The sequence below is a fragment of the Sphaerodactylus townsendi genome, linkage group LG06 (genome assembly GCF_021028975.2).
Source record: "Sphaerodactylus townsendi isolate TG3544 linkage group LG06, MPM_Stown_v2.3, whole genome shotgun sequence".
In the NCBI taxonomy this organism is placed as follows: Eukaryota; Metazoa; Chordata; class Lepidosauria; order Squamata; family Sphaerodactylidae; genus Sphaerodactylus; species Sphaerodactylus townsendi.
In genome coordinates, this window is record NC_059430.1 from 86,150,207 (window position 1) to 86,169,605 (window position 19,399).

The 19,399-nt window shown below is 40.6% G+C and overlaps 1 protein-coding gene across 4 annotated transcripts in view; it reads left to right on the forward strand.

Moving 5' to 3' along the window:
* ATXN7L1 (ataxin 7 like 1) overlaps window positions 1-19,399 on the forward strand; it is a 78,630-nt gene that overhangs the window by 35,578 nt on the left and 23,653 nt on the right. For all 4 annotated transcript variants that reach the window (XM_048500690.1, XM_048500691.1, XM_048500692.1 and 1 more), the window contains one exon: window positions 11,516-11,738. In XM_048500690.1, coding sequence (XP_048356647.1) covers window positions 11,516-11,738 — 223 coding nt within the window. The remainder of the gene's footprint in view (window positions 1-11,515; window positions 11,739-19,399) is intronic.

The window sequence follows — 19,399 nt, forward strand, 5'->3', positions numbered from 1 at the left end:
TGTGAGCAAATTAGTGTCGTTCGACACCTTATAGGTGAACGATAAATATCCTTTGGAATGGTAAACAACCTTTTCTCAGCATCCCACTAGTTTGTGTTACTATACCAATGACTATTCATCATCTCCAAGACTTTTCTGAAGTTGTTTTATCCCCCATCACCTGCGGTACAAAATTCTTATAAATTCAAGCTGGCTGAAGTGCTTCATATCAACCTCACTTCTTGATGAAACAGTGGATTGGATCCTGTATATCAGTTCTGCTTATGGTGAAGCCTTCTGATGGTGCAAGGGAGATGGTACTACCATTATTGGGATACAGCCCAGTACTTAATCCTCTAATGCTTTGTATTCATTTTAAGGTAAACATGTTGTGTACATAGATATTGCCATACCTACACTTTTGTAGAAGAAGAAGAGAAAGAGTTGGATTTATATCCCCCCTTTCTTTCCTGTAGGAGACTCAAAGGGGCTTACAAACTCCTTTCCCTTCTCCCTTCACAACAAACACCCTGCGAGGTGGGTGGGGCTGAGAGAGTTCAGAATAACTGTGACTAGCCCAAGGTCACCCAGCTGGCGTGTGTCGGGAGTGTACAGGCTAATCAGAATTTCCCAGATAAGCCTCCATAGCTCAAGTGGCAGAGTGGGGAATCAAACCCGGTTCCTCCAGATTAGAGTACACCTGGTCTTAACCACTCCCCCACTTCTGCATAGTGGTTTAAGATATAGTTCCCTGCAGAGGTGGAGCTGCAATGGGGACATCTGGGGTGGCTTGCCCTGGGCACCACCATTGCAGTCACATGTTGGCCCAGGGCATGTTGTGGGCAGGAGGGGGCGCACGGGCACTTCATGTTCCAGGCACAGTTTCCCCTCCCTTTGTCACTGGTTCCCCATAAGATGTAGTTCTGCATAGTGGTTAAAATGTAGTTTTCCATAATTATATGGGGTAGCCCTATGATGGGAGAAACCATGGCTGGTGACAGCTTCCCACCATGTATAAGTGTATGTGCAACATGTTGCATTGATTGCTTCATGGCAGTGCCTTCTGTGTAGGAATTTTGTACTGTCTAGAGCAACTCCTGCAGCTTCCCGGTATTGCTCTGTTGCCGTGACAACCATGCATCGTTTCAGCAACAGAGGGCTGCTATTATGGAAGCAGTTTGTCCTTCAATAAGGAAGCAGTATTTCTTGCCTGTTTTTGCCCAGGTGGGTGTACTATCTGGAGGGCATTCCACACTCACCCAGTTTTTCTGGCTCCCTCTTCCTAATTGCTCAGAGAGGTGGGCTTTTGGCTGGAAAACAGAGTGTTTCACACAACCAAAATCTTTTCCAAATGATATGCAACTGTCATCACAGGTTTAAAACATATATATTTATGCTAATAAAATAAGAGTTTTAAAAATTACTCCATTGCAAACAGACAGGAATGGTTCCTTAGAAACTATGAAAATTTTCCAGTGGGCTGGAGCTACATTTCATTATTCACTTCTCTCTATCAGTGCTATACATATGGATATTTGCATACAATTTTACGTTGAGATATTTCAGCCCTCCATTCTTCTGTATATACTGCTTTGCTTTAGGGTTTCTGGAACTCATATTTATTTGATTTCCGGCCTCTGCTTTTAATAATAACAAGAACTTGGGCTGTACCAGTTTTGTGTCTGAAAGGCCTTTCTGCAAGCTGTGGATAATTTTCTTTTGTTTTTTCGGTTTGCTCTTTTTGGAATTCTCTTTCTTCTGAAATTTAGTTTCAGCTAAATAATCGATAAAACTGTATAACTTTAAATAACCCAATATTTCTGACATTACAAATGTGTTAGGATCCCCTCCTTAGATGACATTTACTAATTTTGCCTAAAGCTGAAAGCTTTATCTTGTAAAATATGTGTCCCAGGTTTGTGCTAACATATCAAGAGGATGTCCTGTGTATGTTTCAGGGGTGATAATTAGCACAGACTTCCTTTCTTATTACCTTGTGGTTATCAGTAATCTGGGAAATGCCTGTACTGTAACATAGAATTGTAAAATAGAATCATAGAGTTTGAAGGGGCCATACAGGCCATTTAATCCAACCCCCTGCTTCTCTGACATGTGTTTATAAAGCTGCTGCTTGAAGACATCTGAAATACCGAGCCATATCCCTTGATCTGCTAAGATGGTGATTTCTCCCTATGACACTATCACCAGAGATCTTCATATCTAACCACCTTCTCTTTTCTTCTACCTCAAATCCTTGAGCAGTTGTAATTTTTTTAGCGTTATCTACATAGGAATTTTTTTTGTAAATTTCAGGTTCAGACCTCTTTCTGCATCAAAAATCTTCATGCTGGGGAGATAATTATTAGACTACTGGCAAGGTAAAATTCAGAGGAAAAGTCACTTAAATTTGTATTCAGGCAGTTATTTCCTTCTTCCTTTTTAGGTCTACTGTTTGCATAAATGAGACTAGTAGGGGGTGCCCCATGATTATATCACCAACTCCCTTCTCTTGGTTTTCAGGTGGATCTTTATAGTATAACCTAGAAAGAGAATGAGAGTCACTGTGATCATGTAGCTACTGGAGTGCTGTATTTTGATTGGAGACCTCAGTTCAGATATCTGCTCCAGCATGATTTATTATTATTATTTATTGAGTTTATATACTTTATTTATACCCTGCCTTTTTCCCCAGTGAGGACCGAAAATGGTTTACATCGTTCTCTTTTACATTTTATCCTCACATCAACACTAAGGTAGGTTAAGCTGAGACTGTGTGACTGGCCCAAGGTCATACAGTAGGCTTCCATGGCAGAGTGGGGATTCAATCTCCTAGATCCTGGGTCAGCATGTGCATTGATACTCACTGGATGAGCTTCAGCCAGTGAAGGGATTGAACTCTACAGTCCATCAGCAGAGAACCCCTGGATCAGCAAATACTTTGATGGCTGCATTCATAGAACACACAATAATCAGATTTCTTCAGATCTCCCCTTTGAAAAGTAGTGTTAAAACTTAAAGGTGGTATAAATGCAGTTCTATAGCCTAAATGTAGCACAAGTAGTTCAAATACTTCTTCACTTTCAAGAATAAACTTTCCTATATCCTGAGATAGCACTGAAAAGAAGCTTCACAGATTTGTAGCATATTGGATGATAGCCAGATATGTTGGTACTTATTGTCTAGCCGCAACTGTGCTGTCACTAACACACACCCCTATTTCCCACTCCAATCCCTAGTACAGTTTTATAACATTTTTTGTGAAGTGGATTGGAGATTGTCTAAATGTTTATGTACTGAGTAACATCAAGACTAGACTACTGTAATGCACTGTACACTGGGAGCCCCTCAAAGACCATTCAGAAACTCTACATGGTACAAAATGTGGTGACTCCCCAGTGGCACACACTTCCGGGTATGACCACCATGGACCTGTGCAGCACTCAGGTGACAGCATGTTTGTTTTCTCCATTGACATGAGTGCCCCTTACACTAATGGAGGGAACAAAAGTGCTGGCAAGACCCTCTGCTGTTCCCAAACGCCGGTCCTCCCCGCCACACCCAGAAGTGGGATCCAACCAGTTCTCACCACTTCTCTAGAAGTGGTTACTAATTTTTTTCTGAGTGCCAAGAAGGGGTTACTAAAGCAACCTTCCTGCCCAATAGGGACTGGAGGTGCGTGTGTGCAGCGGCGCCACTGTTTGAATCCCACCACCATCGGAACCTGTTATTAAAATTTTTGGATCCCACCACTGGCCACACGCAATCAAGATTGGGCCATAATAAAAGTCTTAGAAATTTAGCACTAGAACAGACATTCCCTCTCTTGCCAATGTAAAAGTGTTCATTGTTTGGAGGCAAATTTTTGTACTGTTGAGATGCAATTTTTGTGTGTGCAAGTGCTGTCAGGTCACTTTGAACGTATGAGGGCTCTATGAAATGACCATCCAATTATTAACAGCCTTTCTTAGGTCTTGAAAACTGAATGCCGTGGCTTTCTTGATTGAGTCAATTGGCCATAACGATTTTGAGACAATTGTTAATGTATATGTATACAGTAGGGGGAGCTTGTATCATGATTCGTGTTTGGTCCCCCCCGCCCCCCTCCGCATGGTAGATCTTTTCTGAATTTTGGAAAAGTGTGTCTGCAATAGATCCCTGAGATCAGCTTGTCTGTTTCCTGCAGTCATATTCTTATCACTTTACTTGGAAGTTTATTCCACAGATTAATCCTAGAATATTTAAAACTAGACTGGGAGTGGGGGACAGCAGAAAGTGCGCAAGACCTCGTTGAAAATGAGTTTGGATTGCAGTCTGTGTACTGAATGTATAATATTGGTGAACAAAAATATATTTGGTAATGGATATATTTCCCACACACCAATCCCCTGATAGCTTCCCTCAATACGAACAGTATGCATCTCTTTATGTGTTATTCAGGAACAAGGTTATTGTAGGATATCACAGAGATTTTCATGAACATGACCACTGTGGATTAACCTTTTTTCTCTCACCTTAAATCATCGTAGTATTTAGTTAATAGTGTGCTTTGCTTTCATCTTACTGAATTGGGGATTAGCAAACCCACCCACCCCCACCCCATTTTATAGTTGGTAGCCGGAGGCTTCACTTGAAGGTATAACTAGAGTTGCATTTGAGATTAAAAATAAAAGTTATCTGTTAGGAGTCACATTGTTGTTTGAAGGAAGTTGGGCAGGGAGCAACTCATTGAGAAATCTACCTTCTCCCAACCATATTTGGCTAATCGTTGCTTGGGGTGAGATTTGCATGAAAGAATTTGTGGGAAGTGGTAATATGTAACTCCTTCCCTGCATCTGTACAGTCTGGCTGAGAGAAAAATAGAAGGGGAGGGGTAATGCAGAAAGGTTGAGGCTCACTGGATCTCAGTCCTCCCCGTCTCCTGTTAGGCCTATTGGCATACATGGGTTCAGGAATACATTTTTGCTGAAGGAATGTATAGATCTCAAGAGTGGCTAGATATGCTGTTACCTTTCCTCTTACCTTCTGTGTTTCTGATGTACCAGCTTCTTTTGATTTTTTTCTTTCATTTACCAAAAGATATTACAAAAGAAAGTTTAGTGTATGGTACATTGGAGACGTCTCTAATCACAATATAGGAACCATCTAATATATTAGGAACAGTATTAAACTATTCTTCAATAAAAACTAATCTTGCCAACTGTCATAATTCTAGCAGATCAGGTTCTGAGTACGCTATCATAACTTCATTTCTCCCATATGCGCATTTAAATATATTTTAATACTTCTTGCGGTAGATTACTAATTTTGTTATTGTTTCAATGTGAATTGAATGATTGCCATAGATGTAAAAATGTCTCATGTTCATAGACTCTTTTTTTTAGTATCAGTATCACAAATCAAACCCTCATAATTCATTCTTGGACATCTGGTATTATAGTTGAATTCCAAAATTGGAATACACTACCTCGGAGTGGGTGGAGTCTTCTTCTTTGGGAAGTTTTAAACACAGGCTGGATGGCCATCTGTCAAGGGTGTTTTGATTGTGTGTTCCTTCATGGCAGGGGGTTGGATTTGATGACCCTTGTGGTCTCTTCCAACTCTTATAATTCTAGTCAAACCCCTCATCCCTATCAGCAAGTTTAACATTAAACAAAGGGTTGAATCCAGACTTAATTGGTAATTTCAGCCGGTTGCCCCTTGCTGCTGTAGACCACCCCCATTTATTGGGTCTTCTGTTGCCCCTACTGTCCATTCTCTGAAGCCGCTTGATTCAAGATCATCTCTCCTGTAGATTTAATTCCAGATAGATCTGAATGTGAATGCGTCAGAATGTTCCCGTCTGATGATCAGTCCTAGGTCTCTATGCTAGTTGCAAAATTTTGTGCATATATCTGCAAAGTGTGCCATCCAGTAGCCAAACAAATGCCAACTAGAGTAGTGGTATCTTAGAAATTTAATTTCTTCAGACTTTTCATGTCAAGCTTTGTATTATGGGTTATTTTTATACAGAGTAGAATTCTTATTCAGAGCTTTTGAGATTTTAAGCATCATTAGCTTATTTGTATGTCTGGTCAGTATGTATTAATAAATAACAGAACACAATAACAAAGATCTTGCTCCAAAATTTCTGTTTAAGCAGACAATTCCACCTGAAGTGGAGTAAGGTACCAACTGCTTTTCCATATCTCCAATGGATGATAAAAATGTAGGCTAGCTTAACTGACATATGATGTCACCTGTATACCAACTTGAAACTGTTTTCATGTATAGTAGCATTTAGTAAAGCATTAACAATATTTTCTTGCTATTTAAACCCTGCCTTGGATTGTAAATTCTCCTTATCCAGTTGCCTGATGGTGAACAATTTTTAAAAAACAAAATAAATAAATATTTATTTGATTTCAGTGAGAATTTTGTCCACAGTACTATTATTTTCTAGGATGTCACTATTTGCTGGATCCAAAATTTTGGATAAAGTAACAGTTTTGTAGCCTTGAGATTTTCCATATTGTCACATTTAAGCAGAAACCTTAGACATTTGATAGTAATGCCATGTGCATTAGTATGCCCTGTATGTGTCACAAACCCTCTAATGTTCTCTTAACTCTACCAGTTACATCTGAATTAACGTGAACATTTCTTAGAGGTTCATATTTTGAAAGTGCAACCATTCAATTTGTTAGGAGATCACCATTTCTTCTTCAGCATTATCAGACTTTATTCACTGTACCTTTGCATGTTCTACAAATAGTGGTTGAAGAGACCTAATCATAATAGCTGCTCCACTTGCTATGCGTAGAATATTCTGGCTGGAAGTAGCTCTTTTGATCCGAGAACCTCAGGACTGTGGACCTTCTGCCCACTGCAGTAAAGCTCTTCCATGGCCTCAACTTTCTAACAAGGGAACAGGCAGTGTGAGCACTTGGTGTGGCCTTCCATCTGCACCAGGCCTTAGCATCAGGCTGCCTATCATCTCCACCTTGGTAACCTCCCCCAATTTGTCATCTTCAAAAGTATTTTTTGTGCTTCTGTTTATTATTGTGCAGTGAGTCTTTACTTTGTAAACAGCTTTGTCTTTAAACAAAAAGCAATAATTATGCATTCAGTACTAGTTCATTCTTCTGAAGATGAGACTGTTCGATGGGTAGAGAGAAATTTGTACAGGGTGTAAAGAGTGACCGTATTCAAAACAGTAGATGTGAGCTCAAATCTGTTGTTTCTGAGATCGGTTGTCTGCCTCCGTGCCAGCCCTTGCAGATTGCCTAATTGTATGAACCGTTCCATATTTCAGCCATGCAAGTGGCCTACAGTTGTTTTAGAATTGGATTCATTTGGCAGATTGAATCTCCATGCAAGTTATTTCAGCTCAAATATTTTCTAGCAAGATGTTTTGTACAGCTTCTTCCTGATTTCCCCTGGGCAGAAAAGAAGAATTGTAGCTTTTTCTATTTGGAAGGCAAGACTCTCGTGTTGCAAATACGTGAAAGTGTGAAATGGTCGTTATTTCAACATCTCATAGTTTTCCAGCTATGTCACTTGAGTTAGCAAGTTTCTTAAGCTGCTTTTTATCAGAAACATCAGCACTCTTTTTCAAACTGGCTGTTCACTTCCTTTGTCAGTTTGCTCAAAGAAACGGAGCCAAACTTCTGTGCTGTTTCCTTTACAACAATGCAGATTCAAGTTGGGTGGATACAATTTGAAGATTGCTCAGGAGTTTTTTCATGCAAGCTCGAATGTTTGGTGTGTCCAGCTCTCTCAGGTTCTACATGTTTCTTTATGATCTTTTCTACCACTCCTGGAATATACTGTACTTCATGGCAGAGTTTGTTGGTCTCTTCAATTCTGTGAAAATCTAATTTATAGAATGCAAAGTATGCTGTTGCAACACTTTGTTGTCCTGGAGAAAGCAAAAGTGTTTACTGTCATTTGTTATGAAAAAGGTGCCTATGACGCATTAATCTTACAGTGACTCCTTTACTTTTGTTTCCATATATGAGTGTTTTTCCTCTCGTAAGATATGCTTGGCATATGTGGGGCTTTCTTTTCGCATGCACATTAATTTTTAAGTATTTTGTGCTTAAAATGTGAATCATTGTTTACTAAGATCTATGAAGCTTCTTAAGTCATAGAGGAATAACAGCATGATTAAATTTCAGAGTTTAGAGAGTATGCAATTAGTTATTGTACATTTAACGACAATTCTGTGAGTAAGAACTAAGAAGCAGAGTAGTGTGTGCAATTCTAATACTGGTTTTTAAAGTGCGTAAAGCATTTGTGGTCAAGTTATAAGTACTATAAACAAACTTCTACATTGAGCCTTAAAAAAATTAAACTATGATGCCTAAATAAACTATGATGCCAAAACATTTTCCAGTTTTGACTGAATGTCTTGAATTTTGCCCCAGCCAACTTGTTTAAGAAAAAAATTGGCAGTTTAAGTAAGTAAGACAATTTGTAATGGGGAAAATACAGCTTTTTAAAAGGTTTAAAACATTAAACAGAGTGTGGGTTAAACACTGCTTCTGTTTTCCTTTCTGCTTGATTTGTGTCAACTTTTAACTTTTATTTTTTAAATGTATTGCTCTTTGTCCTTTTTAACTTTAATGTTTTTCTCTGTTTTATTTTTATAGACTTTCTGACATGGGGAGAAAGGGTTTAGAAATAGTCCGCTAAAAACATCCTATTCTCTCTCCCCCCGCCCCCAAACTACTTTCAGTTCTTTTACATATGGTTTGTGCCCATTTGTTCCCCTGGCATGATGCTGTTGTGTCACTGTTTTTGTTGTCCTTTTTTGAATAAATGTGAAATGTTTCCGTTCATGATCCCAGCCACTGAAGAATCATATAGCGAATATGTTGACATAACAGTAACATGTAGTCTGTCAGCTCTGGCTGTGTGAGGATACTACTGAACAATAACTAACCTCTCAACTTCCTCCAGGCATGGATTCTGTTTATCTGGACAAGTGCTAATTGGTGCTTAAAGCTATAAAGAAGATCAAACGATAGGAACAATTTGGGGCTCTTAGCTCTCACCTTTTAATTTCTTCTCAGAATAAGTGACACTCGTAGTATAACCTTGCTAGGTTGAAGAGTTCAAACTCAGAGCAAACAAGCCATCACGCTTTGTATGGCATTGTTTCATTATTGTTTGGAACATATGTGCCACTACTCCAGGGACCTTCTTCAGCTGGTGCACAAACAAAGGAAAAAACAAACAGTGAAATAATAACAACAATAAGTATTATTGTTAACAAGCTATAAAAATGTTATAAAGAAACATTCAGCAGCTTAAAATTAGATCGAGAAAGTAATTCTTGGGCTAAAAACAGACCATTAAAAGCTAGAAAAGATGGAGTCCCCCTGTTAAAAATCCAGGATGGACAGATATGTTCTGAAGGTGAAGTGCTACAACAGAAACGACTCTGTTTCTGGTTTTTTCCACCTATGTCTCATATGAAGGTGGGATTAAGGGAGAATGGAGCTGAAATTGGCAGGCTAGATAGTACAATTTGAGACAGTACTTCAGATAAAGAGGAATGACAAAAACACTTTCTGTCTAAATAGAAACTTTATGCTCAGAATACTAGCACTGAATATTCAACCTGTGGTATGCCCATCTTGGTCTGAAAGGATCCAGAAATATTCATCCCTCCAAGGCATGGCTCAGATTGGCAACCTTGGATTTCTAAAATTTGTTTTCTTTGCTCCTTTCTCTTTAGTTGATTTTATTATTTTTTCTTCTTTTGAAACACTCTAGTGTCAGTTCGTGTGAATATCCATCTTTCCTATGGCTTTAAACCGGAATGTTACTGATTTTACAACTTGCTGACATGATGCTAGATTACACAGTTTTAATTTTATAGCAAATGCAGACTTATTTGATAACTGGGAATTAATACTGTCCTGTATGAGAAGATACAGCCCATTTTATTCCTTTGGGCGAGATCAGTTTTTGGTATTTGATATGTCTGCGTTCAGGAACTAGGAAGAATGCATGGTTAAGGTGATAGGACTTGATTCTGCACTTCACAGCACCTTTGCCCTTGATCCCATTGTATTGACTGGACAGAAATGGACCTCAGAGGGCCTTTCACTGTAATTTTGCTGCACAATTAGAAAGGACAAAACACCCTCCCCCCATCAAATTAACTTTATTTTTTGCAAGTTGGATGTATTGATTGTAGTAATACAGTCATTTTTAAAGAATTGACATTTGTACACATTTGGAGTTATCCTAGTCTGTTTCCCTGTGGCTGGAGGATGACAATTGTGGATAGACTGAATGTCAGCCTTGGCGCTGTGTGTGACTTGTGCTGTCTTGGTGAGCTGCTGCTTGATGGGTTTGAGTCCAGACAAAGAGGGCAAGGAGACCGAGGCTGCGCACTTGGTTCTAATGTAGACGGTAACATGTTCAGTCCCTGGCATCTATGCTTTAAAGACTGTAGGGTCCTGGGGGTTAGGAAATGCTTTTCTCTGAGAGTCTGAAACATTGCTACCCATCAAAGTGGACAATACTGGTGTTTGGACCAGTGGTTTGATTTGGTCTGAGACAGTTTCATATGTGGTGACTGGCATCCCTAGTGAGAATTTTTGAACTAAATACTAGATTGAATCATAAACAAGAAGGCCGAAAATGAAAGTTTTGGTGCACTGTAGTCCATTTGATTGCATATGTTACTAGTGATAGGAAATGGGGGCATGATGTGTAGTATCAACAATTGTTCTTGAGCTCAGATTGTACCTCTGTAAAGCTGGTTTGTGTATGTGATGCAATATCTTGATTTATTTTCCATGTGTTGCATGGAGAAACCTTCAGCCTAAGCTGGACTGTACACAAACAAAACTTGTAGCACCCAGTGCCCCTTGTGCAGTTTCTTGTTCTTACATGAATCATTTGTTCCATCTTCATGTGGTGTTAAACTTACCTGTTGCAATCTAGCAAATTTAGGGTTGTTAAATGCAGTCCTTCAAATGATAAAGACCACTTAAATTTTGGTCAGTGAAATTTAACTTCTCTCCCAAGTATTTGAGTATTTAAAAAAACAAAATCACCCCCTCAGGTACTCCATCAACTGGACTAAATGCCAAGGAAGAGGATTTACATGTTCTTCAATATATGGAGGATTCTTCTGGCAGTCCATACTCAGTTAAACGTACCTGAAAGCCTGGTTCTGCAAGGCAGCAGGCTCAGGATCTTGATGGTAGCACTAGAACACATCAGGTGTCATGTACATACACCCCAAGACTGGGTTATGATACTTGGTGAGAGCGGTTAGCAGAGCTTCTCCAGGCAGTGCCACAGTGTGGTGATTCTCAAAAGGGGGACTTACACCCGCTGTTTTTTCTACAGTTCATTCTAAGTATCTTTCAATATAATATCTCTATTATATTTGCAGCAGATTAGTGCAACGCACAGTATTTTTGAGCCTTCTTTCCATATTGCTTGGGGTTCTTTCTGTTTTTTTCACTCCTTATCTAGGTGCCTTTATTTTGTGTATTTAGTGTCTTTTTTGGTACTTTTCCCCCCACTATAGAACGACGACACAGTTCAATGTGTAAGCCTTCCCCATCTCCAGCATCTCCATCCTGCAATTCCCGGGCATCACTAGTACAGATGAAACCGAAATCGTGTATCGGCGGCCATAACCCTGTCAGCAACAACTCAAAGCCATTCAGAACGCCCAAAGACAATCTACTTACCTCCAATAGCAAACAGCACATGGTCTTTTCTTCAAAGGTATCAAGGGATAAGCCTTGGTAAGTTTCTATTGTAGCACTTGATTGATTCCCTTAGCATGCCTCATATAGATTTGCTGATTCTTTATATGTAAATAATGGATCTCTTCTCATGCTAAAATACAGGGAAAATACATTTCCAAAAATACATTATCTTAAATTGGCAACTGTGCCACAAAATGGTGTCTCCTTCAGGATTATGGGGATGAGTATGAAATAGGATAGTGTGACTTAAGAGGCTGTGGCCTTATTTTAAAAAAAACCAAGTGCTTTTTATATTCTCTTGAATTTTGAAGCTGTGTATGTTTCTGGTGATTTGTGTGCTCTAAGCTGTACTGATTTTAGTGAGATGGATTTTAGATCAGCCTGTGTCCTTCCCCTCCACTGAGTGAAACGTGAAACTGGCTGCCAGCTTATGGTGGCTTCCTCCAACTTAAGTTTTGTTGGAGGAAGACTCCCTCGGCTAAAGGAGTGTCTTCTAGCTTACAGTGCGATTTATGCCATTACTTTTAGGACTGCAGCATTAAAGTGTAAGATCCTGCGTAGCCTGATTTAGAAGTTGTTTCCAAATCTGTGGAAGTTAATTTTAACTAAATGTGAATCTGCATCAGTGCATGTTTGCACTGTTGCTTTGAATTTATTTTAAGGGAAGACAGGAAAAGAGTGGACTGTTTTCTTGTTTTGTGCAATAACACTGAAGCAGGAGGACAAGAAGCAAACTTATTTTATGTAAGAAAGTAACTTGCATTCTGACATTGCACCTGCTCTGTCATCCGCAGCATTGATGGTTGCAGGTTGCTAATGCATGCTGTAAGCGCAGGCTGCAGTTCAGTGGATCTGCCCTGCTCACTTCCAGCAGTGTAGACATTGGTTTGTAGAGCTTAAATCCATAGGGCCCTATAGGGCATCAAGGAGGTTATATATGGATTTAAAAGCTTTTTGTTTTTATGTCAAAATTGTATTTGCTCCTTGCTGCCACTCTAATTGGAATGTGCAAGGAAGATCAAGGAAGCATGAAATCATGACAAGTTGTGAGGGTAAGAGTTCTGTGCTGGATCTTAATCCCTTGATTGATGCTGTTAATCGCCATGATTCTCAACAGGCTACAAAATGTGGCTGATCTTGGTAGCCAATTGCAATCTAATCCCATCACCATAAGATAATTGGACCGTATCCAAACTGTGTTTATAAGTGTGGATGGGGAGCATTTTATGCTACTGAAAAGGTGCGTCAGGGATTGCCAACCGCCAGGTAGGACCTGGATTCTCCTTGAATTGCAGGTAATCTCCAGATTACAGAGGTCCCCAAACATTTCTCTCTCTCTCTCTGTCCAGGCCCAGGCCCAAAGTCTCCAAGTATTTCCTAAGCCTGTGGCAAGGTCAGACCTTTTTTCTCATTAATTTGTCTGAGCCTCTTTAAAAACCAGATAAACTGGTGGGGTAGCCATCTCTTCATCCTGTGCCAGAGACTCCGCAAGTCAATTGCTCTTTGTGCAAAATCTATTATTTCCTTCATATGTACTTAGATGATTAGTTTCTTTCACTTTAAGAACCTGAATGCAATTGCCATGGAGGTAGGCCTGACACCTAGGCGCTGCTGGAGAGGTAATAACAAAAACTGAACTATAAATAAACCCTAGTACTGAGGAGGTAGCTGCGGACCCAGCTGGCACTGGCAAGAGTTCCAGGAGGGATGCCTCCTTGCCACATTTCCAGCAATTTATTTCAGACTGTTCATAGATGAAGATTTTTATCTTCCCAGTCCCATCAAGGCAAATGCTACAGCCAGACTCCCCTCCTCTTGCTGGAAGCTATGCAGAAAGGATGATGGAAGAGGAACAATCACATGGCTGGGAAAGTTGCTAAGGTGCCCAGTGAAACAATTGAAGTCCAAGCAGTGCCTTCCTGCCCATCTATCTTGACAGCTTCTGTCCATCCCCTGCACAGGGCTTTTGCTACACTGGCTGGCTTGCCCCATTCCACACCCAGAGCTGCCATCACTGGGCAGTCACTATGTTGGTGCTTCCTATGTAGCTGGCAATGGGAAGGATATCCTTCCTCCCTCTGTTACTGCTTCCTTCTATGACCACTGTATCTCAGGAAGGATATCACAGAGCTGGAAGAAGTACATAAGAGGGAAACCAAGCTCTTCCCCTTGACCTTTGTTATGATGGAGATCTGCAATCAGTGGGGCCTGTTGCTTTGCTGGCATGGAAGAAGAGGATGGGCTCTGCTGTCTCTCAGCCAGCCAGAGTGAAAAACAGAGCTGTCAGTGACAAGTGGTTTTGTAGAATGCTGTTTGTTCTGATCACAAAAGCATGAGAAACTGATATGAACTAATTACTTTAGGGTCAAGAGCCTTCCAGTAAACAAGATTCAACCTGGGTTTGTGGGAATTTTTTTTTTTAAAAAAAACAAGTTCATAATTTTTTTTAAGTGTTCCTCTCCCCTCAAGTCCTGATGAACACCGAGCATTTTAATTTCCCTCAATGATGTGATCTGTTGAAAGTCTGTTAAGTATGTAGGGGTTAGAATGTTCAATTGCTCAAGACATTTAGTAATTATTTTAGTATCCTAGTGGAGAAAGAGGGTTGGTGGGAGGAGAGATTTCCCAGTTTTAACAATTTCTATTCCCACCAATGTTTTTCATAGGTTATCAGCTTGTTCAAACTTCATTAATAGGTATTTCTAAAGCTATAAAGTCACTTAGAGGTCCTGATGATGCACATCTGTCTATACTATAGTTTTATCCTGCCAGGTAAAGTTGTCAACTACTAGTGGGGAAATTTCTGGAATTTTGGGGGGGGGGTGGACTTTGGGGAGGGAAGGAGTGTCAGCAGGGCATAATGCTCTAAAGCACCCATTTTCTCCAGGGGATCTGATCTTTGTAGCCTGGAGATCAGTTGTAATTCTGGGAGATCTGTCCTCACATGGAGACTGGAAACCCTACTGCCTATATATGTTTCTCCACTCCTATACGGCATTTTATTCTCACAACAACCCTGTGAGAGAGGCTGAGTATTAAGCCCAAGGTCACTTACAGTGCAGCCCTGAGGAGAATTACACCCTTCTGAACTCATTGACTTCAGTGGACTTAGAACAGTATAACTCTGCTTAGGATTCCACTGCCAGTGATCATCATGGTTGAACATGGCTTTAAAGCCAGGCCTCCCCAATCCTTTTCTAACCAATATACTACACTGGCTCTTGTTGTCAAGAGGCAAGGTGCAAAACTGGGGAACTTCATAAGTGTGATATGTTTTTCATATCAAAGTCTTGAGGCCTTGGAAGGAAGCTGCCTTCAAGAGACTTAAGCACATTAGCCAGAAAAATGTTTGATCGATTACAGAAGATGGTAATAGGAAGTTCCAGGCTGGATTTCCTGAGACCTAGTTATGTCCTGGGAAAAACTGGCAGCATTGATAAAAAGAGGTAAAAGAGGCTTGGCAAAAGTCAGTTGAAACTGGGGAAGGCATGAATACAATGTATACTCAGCCCTCACCTCTGATAGATTGTCCTGCAACCTGAGTTACACAGCTATATCAGAGAGGTTATCAGTTAAAACTGGGAAATTCTAGGAAGCTGTGCTATTAGGTTTCCTTGCAGACAGACAGACTGCCAGTAGAGAAGAGAAGAGTTTTGGATTTATATCCCCCCTTTCTCTCCTACAGGAGACTCAAAGGGGCTTACAATCTCCTTGCCCTTCCCCCCTCACAACAAACACCCTGTGAGGTGGGTGGGGCTGAGAGAGCTCCGAGAAGCTGTGACTAGCCCAAGGTCACCCAGCTGGCGTGTGTGGGAGTGTACAGGCTAATCTGAATTCCCCAGATAAGCCTCCACAGCTCAGGCGGCAGAGCAGAGACTCAAACCCAGTTCCTCCAGATTAGATACACGAGCTCTTAACCTCCTATGCCACTACACAAAATACATTCCAGAAAGACCTCAATGAGAGAGATGTGGGATTTCACACTTAATCCTTGAGATCTTCTGTGTCTGACATACTGAATCGTCATCAGACTGACTGCTTTTCACTCCCTAGAAAGAAGTCTGGGGATTTTAAAAGCAGAAGCCAGAATGAAAAGCTGGTCAAATCTTACTCTTCACACCTAATAGGTATTCCATGAAATTCTTATGACTGAACATACTAGGAATTGAACCAGGGAAACATTCTACCACTAACCTTTACTCCTTTGAAGTTCCTGGAAAAGTCTTCTAATTGGTACTTGTTTGTAAGATCCGGTACAGTAACAGAAGAAGTTGAATGTCCACTTTTTGTAAACAGTAAAAAGTCCACTTTTTGATTCTGAGGAAATCTTCCAAATGCCTCCAAGCGAGACACAGTTCAGTATAACTGCCATAACAATTTTAGTCCACATCCAGCTCCCTGTCATTGACCACTTTATATTTTCATTTGTCTTTTAAAGGAAAGTTAATGCATAGCTCAACAATACACACTGAAAGCAAAACTACCAGTTATTGTACTTTTAAACAAAACTATAACAAAACATCTCCCTTTCTTTTGAGACCCAAGTCACTACTGTGGTCAGCATGGCCACCTTTCATCTTCACTGGGCCTGGCAAATTATGCCTTATTTGTCCCTCCCAGATCTAGCTATGGGTGATCCACATAATGGTCACATCCAGACTGGAATACTGTAACTCGCTCTACATAAGGCTGCTTTTGAGGCTGCTCTGGAAGCAACAATTTGTCTAAAATGCAGTTGCATAGGTTCTTACAAGGACCTCCTGGAGGGCACATAAACAGCTGGTACTCCATCAATTTCATTGGCTCCAGGCTGATTTCCAGATCAAGGTGCTGGTGCTTACTTACATATCTTTAGAATCTCCTCTCTGATATACTCCCCCCTCCACCTCCCCGAGAGGGCTTTATGGTCATCTACTAACAGCCACCCGGTGATCCCTGGCCCAAAGTCTATCTGGCTGTCCTTGACTAGGGCCATAGCTTTTTCGACTGTAGCCCCTACCTGGTAGAATTCTCTGTCTAAGGAGACCCAAGTCATAAAGGTCAGGCTCAGGTTTGAAGGGCCTGTGAGATGGAGATGTTCTTCCAGGCTTGCAATTGTGGACAGCAATGATTACATAGGGACCACCATTACAATCTGCTGGCCTAAATCCTGACCATCCACCACCACCACCCCACTCCATCTGAATTTTTGCCCAGCCCTATCACCAGCATCCTTCAAATAAAACCCAGACCATCTGGTTTATCTATCTTCCTGAACTTTGGAGCATATTTGTATGTGGGGATATTTTCATTGTGGGGAGAATGTTTGTAAGTTGTTTAAGGTCCCATTGTTTTTAGGTTATTATTAATGATTGGTTTTTATTGTGCTCTAAATTTTTACTGTTGTTCCATAGTTTATAAATTATTGTGTTTATTAATTATGTATTATTATTTTATTATTATGTTGCAAACCACCCTGAGCCCTAAGGATTTTGGTGGGGGAGAGCAGGTTATAAATATGACCAATAAGGAGGGTGTGTGGGGGTGAGGGGTGGTGTGTGTGTGGGGGGGGGTTTCCAAGGATGACACAAGATTTTAAAATTCTATTAAATATGCATAATATTACAAAAATATGGAAAACAACTGCCATCAACAAGAAACATTTACTGTAGAGAGTAACCAGTTGACTGTGTCAAAAAAGCATCTTCAGTGTGCAGAAATGTTTCCATCCACAGATCAAAATATTGCTGGAATCCATCCCAGGGCCATAGTGAGAGGGAACTGCCACGCCCCCGTCCCTGGAACACCCCCGCACCAGCGCACCCACATTCCCTTGATGCTATGCCACTGCTCCTTCCCTCCCATTACCTTCTGCTACCTTGGAAACTCCAGCCAAGTTTCCTGAGTGGACTACAATTTGTTGTTGTTATTGTTCTGCTATGGAGGGTGGCTATCTCTTAAAATTCTAAAGAGCAGACTTTCCCTGCAAATGATGAATTATGAATCTTGGGCTTAGCAACCCAAAGGACCTATCTGTCCCTTGCTGTCTTTCAGTAGCTCCTTTTATCCATTCAAGCAAGCCAAGGAGGGAGGAGAAGGCAACCACAGCATGTGGATGACCTGGATTGTTCTCACACTGTGTATCTTGGCTAGAAGCAGCATTTGCGAAGTAGCTGTCTCTCACCCTCTGCCCAGTGATAGCTGGTGGAAGTTGGCAGTTGGTCCTGATTTTTCTTCCTGTCATTTTCGGCAAAGGATGGAGTCAGCAGCAGCTGTTGTTGCTCATTGTTTTGTAGTAGTGTTAGATGGAAGTGTGTTTGGTTGTCTGCATTGGGAGAGCTCTGTGCTAGATAATGGTGCAGTGGCAAAAAGAATGGCTTCATTTTCTACTGTACCTGTTCATTTGCCTTCATGTCTGCACAAGAGCTGTGGCTGCTTCGCTTTCCAAGAGATGCCTCAGTCCGATTTCATTTCTGTCAATTTGAATAAAAAGAGACAGCCATTTTCAGGTGAATTTGTTATTTATTTAGGTTACTAATTTGTCACATTCTTCATAAAATATGCTCAAAGCCGCTTTCAACCAGATCAGTTATTGTATCAGTTGTTGTATCTTGTTGCATGTTTATGGTTTGACTTTCAATGAGTGTTATAAAATCCTGTTAGGTAGTTCCTTGCACAGGACTGGAAGCCTCAGTTCCCAAGGTGAGATCCTGAGAAACAGCATGATGAAGTGGTTAGCATGTCAGACACAGGTTTGTCCCCCTTCTGCCATGGAAGCCTGGACTAGTCCCACTCTCAGCCTAACCCTAACCTGTTTGGGTTCATTATTGGGGAGAGAGGTATAAATGAAGTAAATGAATAGACTAATATACTTGGAACATAGACCTACACAGAGTCAAAATGCAGATAAAATATTGGTAGAGGGGAAGAAACATAGTCTGTGATCATTGTGAATATCTTTGTGTTTTGAAGACAGTACGAGAGATCAAATTAATTACAACCCATCCCCCTTCTTGAATAGGCCACTTTTGTTGGGGGGGTTGATGGGATTGCATAAAAACATTTTCACGCTTCTATGCTTGAAAAATGTGCAAGCATATAAAAACTAACACTGTAATTACCCTCAGTGTTTATTTCCAGAAGTTGAGGAAAATCTGCATGTTTATTTTGGGTTATAAAGTTGAGTGTGAATTCCCAATAGTCAGCAGGGGAAAAGATGTGCTACCATCCCCCCACAAACACCATTACTTAGAAAAGAAGGGAATGAGACCACAAAACAAGAAAAAAAATCTTAACAAAAATCTTAAAACTGCATTAAAAACCAGTTTTAGATTAATTTAAATATGTATAATCTGTTTCACAGTCCAAAATGTGAATACTGGGTAGTGGAATAAGTTGGGTTTGTGAAAACATGAGCCATTAATTGCTCTCACATATGTCTCAAAGGCCAAATCCCCACTGAAAACTAAATACAGATACAACCAGGTTTCAAAAGAAACGGCACCTTTTCATCGAGGTTTTACCCTCCCCACCATGGCGTGTATGTGATGAGGACATCCATCTCAATCATGCTTTCAAACAGTGCAGCAATCCCCATGACCGCACGATCCAGTCAGTGGCTCTTCCTTCCTCGTCCTGATTGGCTATCATGCCGTGTTGAGGCGAGAACTTTTTTCCCCACGAAATAAACGTACTAATGTTGAAGCGAGTAGGGTTCT